We start from the raw sequence: 14,819 nt of genomic DNA on the forward strand, positions 1-14,819 counted from the left end.
CAAATAAAACAGCCTAATTTTGCTAACATGGAATAATGAGGCCCCATACAAGCGGCAGCCTTCTCCCAAGGAGAAATGAAGAGAGAGTAAGAAGAACCACTCCCACAGACATCCCCGAGCTTCTTCCAGTCAAACCCCGAGAAGCTGGAAATCGGCCAGAGAAATGCCATTTTGTGCGTGTGTTTTATTTTAAAGGAAAGGCCATAGGGACAGACCAGGAAATTACTGGCTGGTTAGTTTTGATTCAGTTGTGGTTAAATTCTTCAGAAACTATTTTAAGAAGTCAAACAGAGGAAGGGCAGGGACCCTGTGTGGAGGGCTCCTGGGTGGTTCTAGGAAAGGAATAACTTGCCTCACTAACTGGCTGGAATTCTTTGAGGCAGGATTATCAAAATGAAGATCCAACTGACAAATGGAAGATCTAAGGAACCCCAAACCCCAGCAATTCTGCAGAAATAAATGATGCCCCAGCTGGCCTCTCTGAAAAACAGGACACTGCTGTGCTGGCTGTTTTGATTGTTATTAATGAAAACTTTTCATGCACTACTAGAAATTTTTGATTAAAGAGGGACAATAGACTAGCATTTTTAGATAGCAATTAATAATAGCTACTATTAGTGACTGTTTGACTCTATATCTTTAGACATGTTATATTATTTAGAAGTTAAACAATTTAATATCATTAGTACAATGAACCACTCCTAATTTGCAGATGGTGGGACTGTGGGAGGTGAGAACTTAAGCCTTCTTGAAGAAGGCTCTCAACAGTCAAGAGTCCAACCCCAACCATCAGGTTGCATGTGTGCTGTTAACCACTGTGAACATCTCACCTGTCTGTCTCAGTAATTCTGAGATGGCCTCTGGCTCTCATGCAGTAAAACGCTGTCTGGTCCTGTTTCCCTGGGACTCAGAGTCTTGCTGGATAATCTGTCCACAGACATCTCTGGTCCCATTTCCCCAGGACTCAGAGTCTTGCTGCATAATCTGTCCACAGACATCTGCCCTGACTGATCTTTTCTCATACAACTTTGTGAGGTTCAGTGTGGGGACAGTTGTCTTGAAAAGGAAGAAAACTCAGCAAAGATAAACAGCACTGGGTTAACTAATCACTGATACAAAGAACAACCATGTCTTAATTTCTAGTTCTTTCTTCCCAAGAAATCACCGAGTCTCTTAAAGAATGAGACTTTCTGAGCTTATTTTGTATACCCTAATGCCTTCTCCCTGCCCCTTCCGGTGGTTAATGAGGATATCATTAGCTTGCATGATGCCAAAGTTTCTCTGAGCTATGTATGATCCTGCAGGAAGCACATATCAGACCTGTCCCCTTCTCAGGCCACCACACACACAGACATCCCTATGTTTTGATCCACGGAACTAGGAACAGTGCAAATTACCTCCCATGCCTAATACTACTGTGTGGTCTTATAAAGAGTGTATCATTTGATCAGTTGAAACAAGTACATCCCTAAGCATGAATGTGTATATTCATGTAAACTTATGTGTATGTGTGCTGCTGGTGCCTATAGAGGCCAGAAGAGGAAACTGCTCCCCTAGAGCTGGAATTATATACAAGCTCTTGGGATCTTCCCAATGTGAGTGATAGAAACCAAACTCAGGTCCTCTGAAAGAACAACTAGTGCTCTTCACCACCGTGCCATCCCTCCAGCCTCTCTAAACATATTTTTCTTCACTCTAACACAGCAGTTCTCAACCTGTGGGTCTCTACCCCCTTGGGGGTCAAATGACCCTTTCACATGGGTCGTCTAGGACCATCAGAAAACATAGGTATTTACATTACAATTCATTTCAGTAGCAAAATTACAGTTATGAAGTAGCAATGAAAATAATTTTATGGTTGGAGGTCACCATAACATGAGCAATTGTGATAAAGGGTCACAGTGATAGGAGGACTGAGAACCAGTGTTCTAACAGCTCTCTGGAGAAGCAAGTTTTTAATTCAACTTCATGCATTTTCAGATCTCTGGAGGTACTGGAAATGACCTGGGGCAGTAAGCAGCAAGAGGGAGAGTGGAGAGGAATAAAAAAGAAAATATAGAAATAATGTATAAAGCATAACAGATAACAATAAACTACCATCATCCTGTTATTATCAATAACAGTAGTATTCAGAATGCTTCCTTTTCTACTTCTTGATATATATCATAAATACTATAATATATTATATATAACAATCATACTATATGATATATGGAATATACATCATATATATTCATTCCTTTATAGAATTATAATCATGGTAAAATATCTTAATAGTTTTTAGCTAAAATGTACCATAATTTGGCTATTATGACAACACCCATATCTATTGTTATTACTTGTTCTGTGAGTTTCTACTGCTTATGCTAATTTTCTTATTTATTATTCTGTTGATGGACATGTATGTGCTTTCTACATTTGGGGTAGTAAATAATATACTATGCAGTACACAGTGGTCTATATTTTGAATAATGTTTTTATTGTAGATTTTAAAGCTGGATTAATTGGTTCCCCAAATATTCCCATAATCTTGTGTTTTCAAATTGAACTGTTACAATTAGACATAGTTCTCCATGTAAAAAAAAAAATCACCCTGATCAACTTAACTTAGAGATCACTGTGTGTGTCATGCGCCATCTTGGATATTTGACAGTATGATGGCTAATTAACAGTGACGGGATTTCATAAAAGTAAAACATATCTATTTCATACATGTATATTCTGAGTTTAGACCACTTCACACACTCGAGGGCATGTGCGTGTATGCATGCCCTCTCTCATTACTTCCTTTGTACTGCTCAATCCTTTTTCAAGAGGATAAATATGGTTAATATTGTTTTACCTCATACACAGTCTCTGAGGCTCTCACCATCTCTGGAACCAAACAAGTGACTTGCTTACTAGAAGGAGTGAGATGATCAAAGAGCTCTAGCACAGGACTCAGAAAAGACCTAGTTTCTTGTAAAACACATAATGGAGTAAGTTAGTTACAACTTCCACAAGTCTGCTTTCTCCTCCATCTCCTTAATTTTACTGCAAAGTTCTTACAGCAGGCCACACATACACATCAGTGATACATGGTATATAGAGAATTGGCTATAAAATAAATGAAATATAGCTATTCACTTCCATGTACTTGGCTTTTACCACTGAACCCCACCCCCACTACTGAGAAAGGAAGAAGGGATGTCAATTAGGTTTGAGTGTTAACATCAAAATGTCATTTAGAAATAAAATATTATCTGAAAATTTTTGAATTACCAAATAACTAAGTTGCTTTGTTACAGAACAGAAATTTCCCCCATCTTTAGAAAGATGATGTAACTGAAGATTCTATATAGATTCCCTTAACAGTCAAGTGAGTATGTGGAGTGCTGTAACTATCTTCAGGTATTGCTTTGCATGAGACCGCCACATCTGCTAAGAAGCTTAAATGGTTCAGAAGTCCCTGGGCCTACCCAAAGCCTTCCTACAGTAGGAAGCATCCAGATGTCTTGTATTCATATTCTGTTTTAGAGAGAGTGCATTCCATGATAAACATGAACCTCCACCCACGTGCTAGGGATATATGTTCCCCAACACAGCTGGGGAGAAACTTTTTCCCTGTCTGCATTTTGTCTTGAATTGACAAGAGACTCCCTCAAATATTTTAAGCTATAAGAAGAAGGCCATGGAAAAGGAACATGAAGTCATAGTGTCTCAAAGCAAGAAAGAGTATATGAGCAAAGCTTAGTTTGTGATTTAGGGTTCATTCATGCTGAATGTTTGTCTAGTCTGCCTTGTTCAGCTTTCACCTGTAACGGTGAGTTTAGCTAATCCACTTTGGCTCCTGGCAAGTTGCACCTGTGCACTCCCGCACCCACCCAGGAGCTATCTAGATGTGTAAATGGAACACACACACACACACACACACACACACACACACACACACACACACACACACACACCAGTTAATTTCAAAATGCCTTGGCTACCTCAAAGGCTGGGCACTCTTTAACCTTCCCCTGCTGTCACAGGCCAGTGGCCACCCACCTGGATTCTCACATGGCTGGTTGGCTTTCTCTCCTGCAGCTTCTATACCACATTCTTCTCCCCTGAGAAATAGTGATTCTCTGTCTCCTTTTTCCCAGTTTCTAGCCCATGCAAATCTAAAGGTCCCACTCTATCTCCCTTCACCCCAACTATTGGCCGCTGGCATCTTTATTGATCAATCAAAAACCAGTTAAGGACAAGAACCTTCAGCATTTGGACATGGAGCTTCCAGATTAAACCAAAGCATTTGAACCAATCCCTAACATTTACCCCTAAATGCTGCAATAACCTGTATGTTAGATAGGGGTACATAAAACAAGAGAAAAATGAAAGGTAAGGTTTGAGCTTCCTGTGACTAGAGCTTAGTAGAAACAGAAGAACCTATTTCAAACCAAGGAACAACTGTAGGATCCTAGCTACTAGTCTTTGTTCAGAATGAGGGAGCTTGAGGATGATAAGGCCCTGGATCAGCCTCAGTATAGATAGTGGGGGGAAGGGACAGTCTAAACATGGGAGAGTAGATAAGTCAACTTTGAGGTCAGCTATGAGAAGATAGAAGAGATCAAGGAACCTGTTCAGAAATCCACCAACAAACATCTCTGCCAGACCTGGAGCCCATTAGAAGCAGGTGCTTGTGTCTGCACCTGCTCACTGCCATACAGTTTCTTGGCACTGGAGAATCCTTGCTGTGCCCGGAGGTTCTTTCATAACCATCTTTCTTGAAGTTCTAACAACCATTATTGTTAAATGCACCATGAAAGATGGTAAACTGTCTAGAAAGAAGGCCAAAGATAGTCATATAAAAATGAGGCAGAGAAGTGGAAGCAAAAGCAACTATCTTCACTCATCTTTCTAGGTGCTGAAATTTTGGAAACTTGTGAACTTCTTCATCTTTCAACTTTTCAGTGATGATAACTCTTTCTCCAGTACAGTGGTGTTAAAAGGATGACCGGGGTGAAACAAAAACATGTTTGTGAAAGTGAAGGGGGGGGTGATGGTGATCATTCACTTATACTAAAAGAAACGGATCTAAGGATTTTGTTCCCAGCTTCCTGGTGTGGCCTTGTTAAGAGGAGAAAAAGACAGTCGTGAGTAGGAAGCACGGGTAGAACATCCAGGAATGACTGCTGGGTCCCTGGGAAGACTGAGCAGAGGGAGTGCAGACACTGATAAAAGGAGAGAGGCAGAAGGACAGAAGGAGAGGACACTGGGAAAGAAGCAGAAGCTGAGGCCAACTGGAGCCTCAGAACAGTAAGAGGAGCTTAGAGCCGCAAGTCAGAGCAGCACAGCCTCTTCCACAGCTCGGTGTCCTCAGACAAACTGTGTGTCTTAATAGAAATTACCCGTCTTGCTTTGTGAGATCAGATTAAAAGCATGGTGTCTGAAATCACATTTCATACTGCATTACTAGATACTGGCACCAGAATTTGTCACTGATTTTGAACTTGGGGTTATGACCAGCCTATTTCTAAGACCCCTCACCCCAAGAAAAAAAATCATAGGAAACAATGCTCAGGATCTCCTGAACTGGTAAACTCCATGGAGGAAAATCATTCAAGAATTTTCCCCCACTGTGCTCTGCAAATGCATGTAGAATGCTGAGCTATTTGAATGAGTGCATAAGTTGATAAAAAATTATCCCTTAGAATTACTTAACCTAAAATCACTTTCTTATCTCAGTTCAAAGAAATTACCCCAAGACCTTGTTCTAAATTTCAGCCATAAAGGCTTCTGAAAGGCCTTTGATGGAAAAGTTGTGACTTTACTGTGGCAAGGGTAATGCCTACGAAGGACATTCACAGGGGTTTCACGTTGATATATGGGCCATCACCCAAAGCTGAGTTTTCAGAGGCCCTGATGAGCCCCAATAAAGCCCACAGGCTCACTGGAATCAGGGCCATGGCTGTGCTCCAAGGACTCTTTGCAGAGAACATGGGTGACACAACTCTCTGACCTGGCATTCCTGTTCAATAACTTGGTTATTAAATTGTTGCTCGCTCCCACCAAGCTTTATAAAGTGAAGCTAATTCTGTACCCATTGTCCCTGCAAGGACTTAACAAGGTGCAATGTTTGCTATAAAACATGATCTCTGTAAATGGAAATATCCTAAATATTGATGACAGCCATGATTAAAATAGCTCATTGCTAACTTATGGCTGAGAATATTATTTTCGGTATTACAGGGCAGACTTATTGGCTTAAAGTTTTCTCCTTGTAGAAAAATGAAGTTATAGAGAGAACTTCAAATATAAACCAGAAAGGTGTGTTTAATGTTGTACAGCCTTGGTGCCTGATGCAGCAGCCCAGCCACAGGTACCTGCTCAGTCTTCCAGACTCTCCCATTGGTCTGTCACTGCCCTGGACACTTGAACAGGCTCTAACATCCTTGGCTTCTCTGGGTCTTTTTTGCCTTTGTCATTGATTCTTTTCTTATTTCTCTCATTGTGAACAGAGGTTTTCATAATGACTTCTTGATTATCTAATGGTCATTTCCTCCATCCCACATCAGCCATTTACTCCTATGGTTTTCTACCCTGGCCCATCACCACTGAAGTGTTAAGGTCTCCCATTCTCTAAACTTGGATGTCCCCTATCCTCCCCTCTTAAAATGACCTAATAGGAACTTCCCCCATCCCCAAAGTGTCTTCAACTCCATTGTAAGTGCTGGTCAACAGCAGCCACCAGTCTCTATGTATTGTCATTTCTGCTGTTTGTCTTCTACTCCATGGTCCACACCTGTCGTCTTGTGCTTTAGAAAGTCTTATTTCCTCTCTTTTCTCTATTTCCATCATGATCTTGAACTCAGCAACCCCACCCTACCCTCTTCATGTTTGTATCTGAGCAAACAAAGACAACTCAAGACGTTCAGAGGACCCAACATGCTTGTTCTGTTTTCATCACACAAAAGGCTAAATCCTACCACATTCCCCCAGTACACTTGCTCTTTGACTGTCTGAGATGACCCTGACGTTATCTAACTTTATTGGAAATTCCACATTTTTTACCTGCTGATCTTGCCTGCTGACTTCATCACACACACACACACACACACACACACACACACACACACACACACACACTTCTCTTGAAAACTAGGAACATTCTCACTTCTCTTGAAAACTAGGAACATTCTCTCAGGACCACCCAGAGCTCTTCCTTTCTTCCATCTACACCCAACAACTGAGCCTCTCTCTGTGGCTCATCCTGAACTAGTGAATCTTGTCTGGAATTTTTCAGATGTCCCCCTATACCTTCAACATCTCCCTGGATTATTCTATCAACCAGCAAACATGGAAACTCCTGCTGTCTACACAGAGGTACATTCTTAACTCATCTTTATGCCCACTGCCATCTGCTCACCTGACAAATGATGCACGGTCCAAGTTCCCTTCACAACGAAACTTGACAAGGTAGCTGGCCCACACAAATGCTGTCCTTGGTGTCATGTGTCTCCATGTCTGCCACCTCTACAGCTTGCCATAGCTGTCTTTGCTTAGTGTTAGCCACAACTACAGGTGCATCTTTTTAAACTTTTTAGTCCACTTGCTGTGTTTCCTTACATCCTACGTTTTTTGACCTTTTATTCACTTCTCCCTCTTATTGACTGGCTTCTTCTCCTATACCAAATGGATAGATTTGGGACTACCCATGATCCAAAGCCCAATTCTCACATTTCTTAGAAGCTCTTACCCAATTCTCAAGTCAATTTATGTCTTTCCATGAACTTATCTGAGCTCTGTTACTTGCTTTTGGAATTGGTAACTGCAGTTAACATGTCTGAACACAGAATGTGGCCCTTAGAAGCACAAGGTATGGGCCTGTGTACCAGAGGCTTTCTATGGAGATCTCTGGCCAGGCCAGGTGGGAGGGTTCAAGTGAAGGAGAAAGGGTACTAGCTATGCTGTGCTGAGCCAGTGAAAAGCTAGCTAGCCAGTGAGGGGAACTTCTGGTGGCCTTTCGGGAGAACAGTTCGCTTACCTGGCAGTGGTGTTACAGCTTTTATGACAGAAGCTCTCAGACAAGGGGATAATTCTCACACACCTTCATTCCTTCTGGATAGGATCTTTGTATACAGTTTTGGAGTGGGTTGGGGTCTGACAGTATGTACTTCCTATTGGCTTGGTCTGAGAGGTTAGGGATGCCTAACCTCTAAATGTGGAAGGGCTTGGGGGTTTGCCACTATGTGACTGATGGCCACAAATCTCTTGGGGAAAGGGAGGGGGCAGGCTGCAGAGGACTGCAGTTATGTGACAGGGGCCTGGTGCCTGGAACAGACAAAGCTCCTACCATCCCTTCAGGGTCTCCAAGGCTTATAGACTTAGCCCAACCTTACCAGGCTTCTTCTCATGGCCCTCCAATATAATGTGATCACTTACAGTAGTCTTCCCATGTTAACTGAAAACTGCTTCTCACCAGTGTTCTCTATCTCAGTGAGGACTAGCACCAAACCACCCAGGGGCTCAAGCTCCGATCCATGGTGCTCCCTTTGATATGCCTCCTTCGTCACTATTGTGGTTAGACTCTCACAGTTTCAACATCCAGAATGGATCTGAAATCCATCTACGTTTCTCCACTCTGCCAACACCTTCATGTGAGTCACTGTTAGGTCTTCTCTGGACTATTTCTACATCTCCTTATTAAAATTTCAGTTTTTTATAAACTCCCCTACCCTAAAACTCTCAAGTCTTCCTGCTGATTTTTCAATGAGGTAAGAATTTATTGGCCCCATCTCTAAAGTCCTGGGTTACATGTCCATTCCTAGTTGTCTACCTTTGCCTTGGGCCACTCTGCCCTTGTCTTGGTGCCCTATGTCTTCCGGCTCTCTGAACACACAGTTTCTTTATGCCCACATGCCTTTACATGGCACCTTTTCCCTGTTTCTTACGGTCATTCTGACTAATTTTTCAGGGTTTTGCTCAAAGGCCCCCTCCTTAGAGAAGGCATTTCATCCACAGACTTATAAGCACAGTCTCTTCAGTTATGTTTCTGTCTCTGCAGTCATTAAAATTTTAGTTCTGTTTTTGTCTGTCTGTCTACTTATCTTTCTTTTCCCTTAGATTCAACTCTAAGAGGTAGTGCCTAGCCCTGTTGTAGGCACCAATTCATATCTAATGCAGGGAGAAATGCTGGACCCTCTCACATCCCTGTGCCAGGCCTGTGTCACATCCAAAACTGTTCATGACACTCCCAGCCTCTGTTGCTCTGTCCCTCTACTCACAGAAAGGTCCACTGAGCAAGCAAATGATTATATGGATGCTCACATTAAAAAAAAAAACTCACAGATTTTCACAACTTCTGTGCTTGCTGTCATTTTCTCATTAAGCTTAGTTCTTCTTCTTCTTCTTCTTCTTCTTCTTCTTCTTCTTCTTCTTCTTCTTCTTCTTCTTCTTCTTCTTCTTCATCATCAGGGAGAGAATAAGGAAGACATATGTCTGGTGGGCTTGACTTTGACTCTGTGCTCTTTTCCTTTTAACTGCCCTTGTCTGTCTGGCATGGGACTGGTTTCTTGAATTTTCACTTCCATCCCAAGGGCTTATGCTGTGGCTGCTGCCGTGGCTGCTGTGGCAGAAGTGGCTGCTGTGGCACAGGTGGCTGCTGTGGCAGAGGTGGCTGCTGCAGCTGCCTTTATTGAGGTTACTGCTTCTGTCTCTTCTATCCTGATGTCTTACCACTTGCATATGCTTCAGCCACATTGAATTTCTCTTCATTTTCTGCAACCTCTGGTGTACTTTCCCAGTTTTTACCCAGTGCTATCAGCAGGAGCCTTCACAGATATTTTTTTCCCGTGGCTGTTAAGGAGCAAGAGTGGCAGCGTTGCCAGCCTTGGAACCCTCACACTAGCCAGGGAATCTTTTGGCACCAGTGATGCCGTCCGTGAAAACCAAAGTTTGCCTGAGTCAGTCCTTCAGAGCCCTTAGCAGCAAAAAAAAAAAAAAAATCATATAGAGCACAAACTTCTCTCCCCTCTATCATGCAACCTGTTGGCTGAGTACCAATGCTCCCTATCTTCGACTTACCCAGGCTATAATATCTTAGAGGTTTTCAAATTAGTTTCCATGACCTTAGGAAATGGATGTCAAAGCCCAAAATAATTATACAATATTTTAATTATTTTTATCTTCAAGTATTTTTACATATGAAAAAAATAAGATGCACATATTTATCTATATTCTGTAGAGTCATCATCTTAGGCCCTGTACTCCACTATCATTTCAATGAGAATAAACACTTCCAATTTATCAACACAGACGCAGTTTTCTCAACATAATCCATTTTCTACAGTGTGTATTTCTCATTCTTCATGATTTCACTGTTTCTCACCATATTCAAGGTCCTACAGTGTGTGTTTCTCATTTTGCACGTTATTCAGTGTTTCTCGCCAAATTCCAGGTCCTACCATGTTAGTTTCTCATTTTCCTCGTTTATCATTTTTCTCGCCATAAGCCAGGTCCTACAGTGTGCATTGCTCATTTTTCATGTTTTTCAGTGTTTCACGCCATATTCCAGGTGCTACAGTGTTTGTGTCTCATTTTCCACGTTTTTCAGTTTTCCTAGGAAATAGTGTGCAAAGTTTGGGGGAAGTTGTGAAGGGGCAGGGTAAATATTGGATCTTCCCACAGACATGTGAACTAAGCACGCCCTAGAGCAATTTGTGAAGAATACAAGCAAATGTCACCCTCTATGGATCCCCTCTTCCTAGATATCAGCCACTCACTAGTCAGGGCTATATGCTTTTAAGCAGAATTGTAATAATGAGAATTTTTTTTTTAGTGTTAAGATCTCAGAAGACCTTTTAACCTTTAAAAATGGCCAACATGAAAAACATAGGTAGATTTTAGAAAGCCTATTCATTGTCTTCCGGTTTGTTTTGTTTTGCTTGATTGTTTTCACACAAAGACATGTGCACTCCAAAATTGGGCTAAGAGACCAACCCAAGCTCCTGACACCACAAGGTATTCTGACTCTTCCTCCGATTCTGCCCTACCCCACATCAGCACAAGCACATAGCTCAAATTATTGAGAGACTCCTTTAGATGACCCTCTTCTAGAAGGCTACTCTTTTAAACAACCTCCTGGTACCTCCCCACTACACTCCTGCCTGCCCCTCAGTGCCCCTGTCTTACTAGTATTTCTATTGCTGCAACAAAATACCATGACCAAAAATGAAGTTAAAGAGGAAAGGGTTGATTCAGCTCAAATAGTTCCACAGCACTGCTTATCATTAGAGGACATCAGGACAGGAACTCAAATAGGGCAGGATTCTGGAGGCAAGATGATGCAAATAATAATGGAAATGCAGTAAAATCAAGAGTTGATTTGATGACGTGAATTAGAGGATGAAGTTGCCTAAGTTTGGGGAAACCTTTGCTTACTCACAAGATGACTTGGAGGGTAAGAATGTGCTTTCTCGTTTCAGATGGTAGAAGAAAGAACAAAATCAGAAAAAGACAAAGGAAAAGGGAAGTCTCCAAAGGAGAAGAAAGTTGCCAGTGCCAAGCCTGGGAAGGGAAAGAGCAAGGACCAGCCTGAGGCCACTGTAACAGTGAGGAAGACCACACAGTTAAAACGGAGGGGAGAAGATGACGAGGCCAAATCCTATATCGGTCAGTGTGTAGCTCCACATGGTGTCTTCCACCTCTTGCTTTATAGACCAGAATAGGGCTTTAAGAGTCACCTCTATAATTACACACTATCATTCTTAGCCTTTCTATTTTAAAGCCACATATGACCTATGCTCTGTGGCACTCAGATTGAAAAAAATATTTCTGTTTGCAATCCATGTATGGTTTTAGCTTTTTTTTTCTTTCTAATTACTGTCTTGATGAGAATGTAATGGAAAGTCAGGTGTAATTATAGGCAAACTGAAAGTGATCTAGCAAGATGGCTCCTGAGGAAAGTTGCTCACTCTCAGGCCTCACCATCACCCCCAGGCTTCTTATGGTGGAAGAAGAGAACCAGCTGCCACAAGTTGTCCCCTGACCTCCTCAGGCGCATTATGGCACACACAGGCATGACTGTACAGCACACACACGTGCAAGCACATGCACACACACACACACACACACACACACACACACACACACATACACACACACACAGATAAGTTAGTGGAATAAAAGTTGATACATGTGAGAAATCTAATTATTTGAGAGGATATGCAGAACACAGCTTCTTTTTTATCTATACAGCATATTTTATTTTTATTTATTTACATTCCCAATGCAGTTCCCCTTCCCTGGCCCCCACAAAGTTCCTCCCCCCCTTCCCCTTCTCCTCTGAGAGAGTGGGCCCTCTCCTAGCTATACCCCTATCCTGACACATCAAGTCTCTGCAATATTAGGCTCATCCTCTCCCACTGCAGTCAGACAAGGCAGCCCTATGTATTGGGGCAGGGGAGGGGGGGCCTCGGTCCAGGCCATCCATGTAAGAACGCATCTTCTTGACTCAAACTTTTCACACAATCTTTCTGTCTTCAACAGATCAAATAGAACTTCGTTCTGTCATAATTGGCTGACCCAAAACTGAGTCATTTTCAGGAGTTACTCATGATTTGAGTGATTCACAGCTGGTTTTCTCTGAGTCCAGACAGAACTACCTGTTACTATCTTTATTTTATTTGTTTGTTATTTGTAATCAATAGACTTGATTCTTGATTTCTTTCAACACTTTTGATCTTTACTGTGTTTAAATTAAGTAAGAGAAACTGGCTTTTTTATTTTTTTGCATCTTTTATCAGTTGATCCCTCTCATGTATCTCTACTTAAAGATAATAAACCCCAAAACAATGATTCTGTGCTCTCCATAGTCAATACCAATGCTGACCATTTTCAAGGTTGGGGAGAATTAATTACATGAACTTAAAATGTGAGCATCTGTTGTATGGCATGTACATTGGCTTTACTGAGCTGCACTGTGCTGCACTGTACAGTGTAAAGTTCTTGTGTATCATGCATGGTCAGCATGAAAGCAGGACGATTTCTGTCACACCCAGAACATCGTAGTCTAAGAGAGTCTCATGTTTTAATATTCATAAGGAACATTACCAGGAAAATGAGAATAGAGAACTACTTTATACTATGTATGTCTTCAGAAGGAATACAGTATAGCTGCCTCACCATTGATGCATGGTGTTCTCACCACCCTGACATGAATTCGTTCAGTGCTATGCTACAGAGCACATCCACAGTATTTCCTTATCCTGTAAACACCTTTACTTATAAAGTACCAGAAATCTGGAGCTACTTGTAACTCGGGAGTTAAGCCAGATGTTGCTCAACTGAGATTAGAATCAAAGGAAACTAGTTACAGGTTAAACTCTGACAAAAGCTCAGGCACCATGTTCCATGGCCGCAGACCCCATGTGTGTTGGCCCTCCTAATATGTCTATGTCTCATTTGCAAACATGATTTAATATTTTATAAAATGGCCACAGTCTCTTTACTGGAAAAGCAATAATGAAAAACAGTCAACAGGCCTGTGTCCCAGCCAACTGCCTGGGTCTTGGCAAGCCAGAGAGATTACGAACATAAGCATAATTGAGTTTCACCACTGGTTTGCCTGGGGACAACCTGTTCTACCTAACAATGAGAGCTGACCTTCTTTCTGGTATTTCCAACAGATGATGAGCCAGACGATGGTGCCCAATATTACATTATTGTTGTGGGCTTCAACAATCCTCAGCTATTGGCCATTATGACTGAGCTTGGCATTCCTATAACCAGTGTGATTAAAATATCTTCAGAGAACTATGAACCTCTACAGACACACCTGGCAGCAGTCAGGCAGCAACAGGAAGCTGTCCTTCAGCCAGAAGGTACACACTTGGCCTCGGAACTCACAGAGTCCATCAGTATTGCCCCTACCCCTCAATACAAAGGCAATCTGCTGTCTGAAACATGGTTATAAAGCATACACTATATTAAATCCTTTCAAGACTGATTTGCTATATATTCTGCTTATATCAGCCAAGAGCCATAAATTTGGCAAATTAAAATCATACTCGGTGCTCGTATCCCTGTGTAGTCACAGAAAACATAACCCCAGGTCAGAAGACTTAGTTACTCAACTGTTCTCAGTCTTTTAGCTGAAAGCAAGGGTGGTAACACAACTTTATTTTTCAGGAACTTTTGACCTGCAATGTTTAGCCAAAGCCTGGGCTAGATAAATATTTGTTAATACTCTTTTCTTTCAAATGACATAGTCACTGAACAGCTCTGACAAGATCATACAGTTGTGTGTGTGTGTTTGTGTGTGTGTGTGTGTGTGTGTGTGTGTGTGTGTATGTGTATTCATGGAGAACAGAAGATGGTGTTGGACCATTTGGAGCTGGAGTTGCAAGTGGCTGTACATAACCTGACATGGGTGCCAGGAACCAAACTCAGGTCTTCTGGAAGAATAGCAAGTACTCTCAACTGCTGAGTTACCTGTTCAGTTTGGTTTTACATGTTAGTTATTCTACATATATTACTAACTCATTGTAATAAAAGTCAGAGAAAACATTGTATCTTCCAGACTTAAATTGGGAAATTAAAGAGATGAAGCCACAGCCATATTATTGTCCAGTCATTTTGAGTATTGGGGTCTTTATCTCAAGGAATGTGCTAATTTACTTCTATGGGACAAAAACCAGAAAGCTACTGTGACCTTCAGGTAACAGCACTGAGAATCAATGCCAATCTGTGATTCCAGGGGCCAAGTTACTCTTACTATATGTGTTGATATTGATGTTATCATAAATATTTTCACCATGCCTTTTAACTTACAGTCAAATATCAATTTCCTTCTA

General features: G+C 41.6%; 1 protein-coding gene across 1 annotated transcript in view; it reads left to right on the plus strand.

Moving 5' to 3' along the window:
- The window catches only part of Spag17 (sperm associated antigen 17), a 257,906-nt gene that overhangs the window by 85,394 nt on the left and 157,693 nt on the right, over window positions 1-14,819 (plus strand). Inside the window, exons 5-6 of the mRNA NM_028892.4 lie at window positions 11,451-11,637; window positions 13,653-13,847. Coding sequence (NP_083168.3) covers window positions 11,451-11,637; window positions 13,653-13,847 — 382 coding nt within the window. The remainder of the gene's footprint in view (window positions 1-11,450; window positions 11,638-13,652; window positions 13,848-14,819) is intronic.

Source organism: Mus musculus, chromosome 3 (genome assembly GCF_000001635.26).
Source record: "Mus musculus strain C57BL/6J chromosome 3, GRCm38.p6 C57BL/6J".
Lineage (NCBI taxonomy): Eukaryota > Metazoa > Chordata > Mammalia > Rodentia > Muridae > Mus > Mus musculus.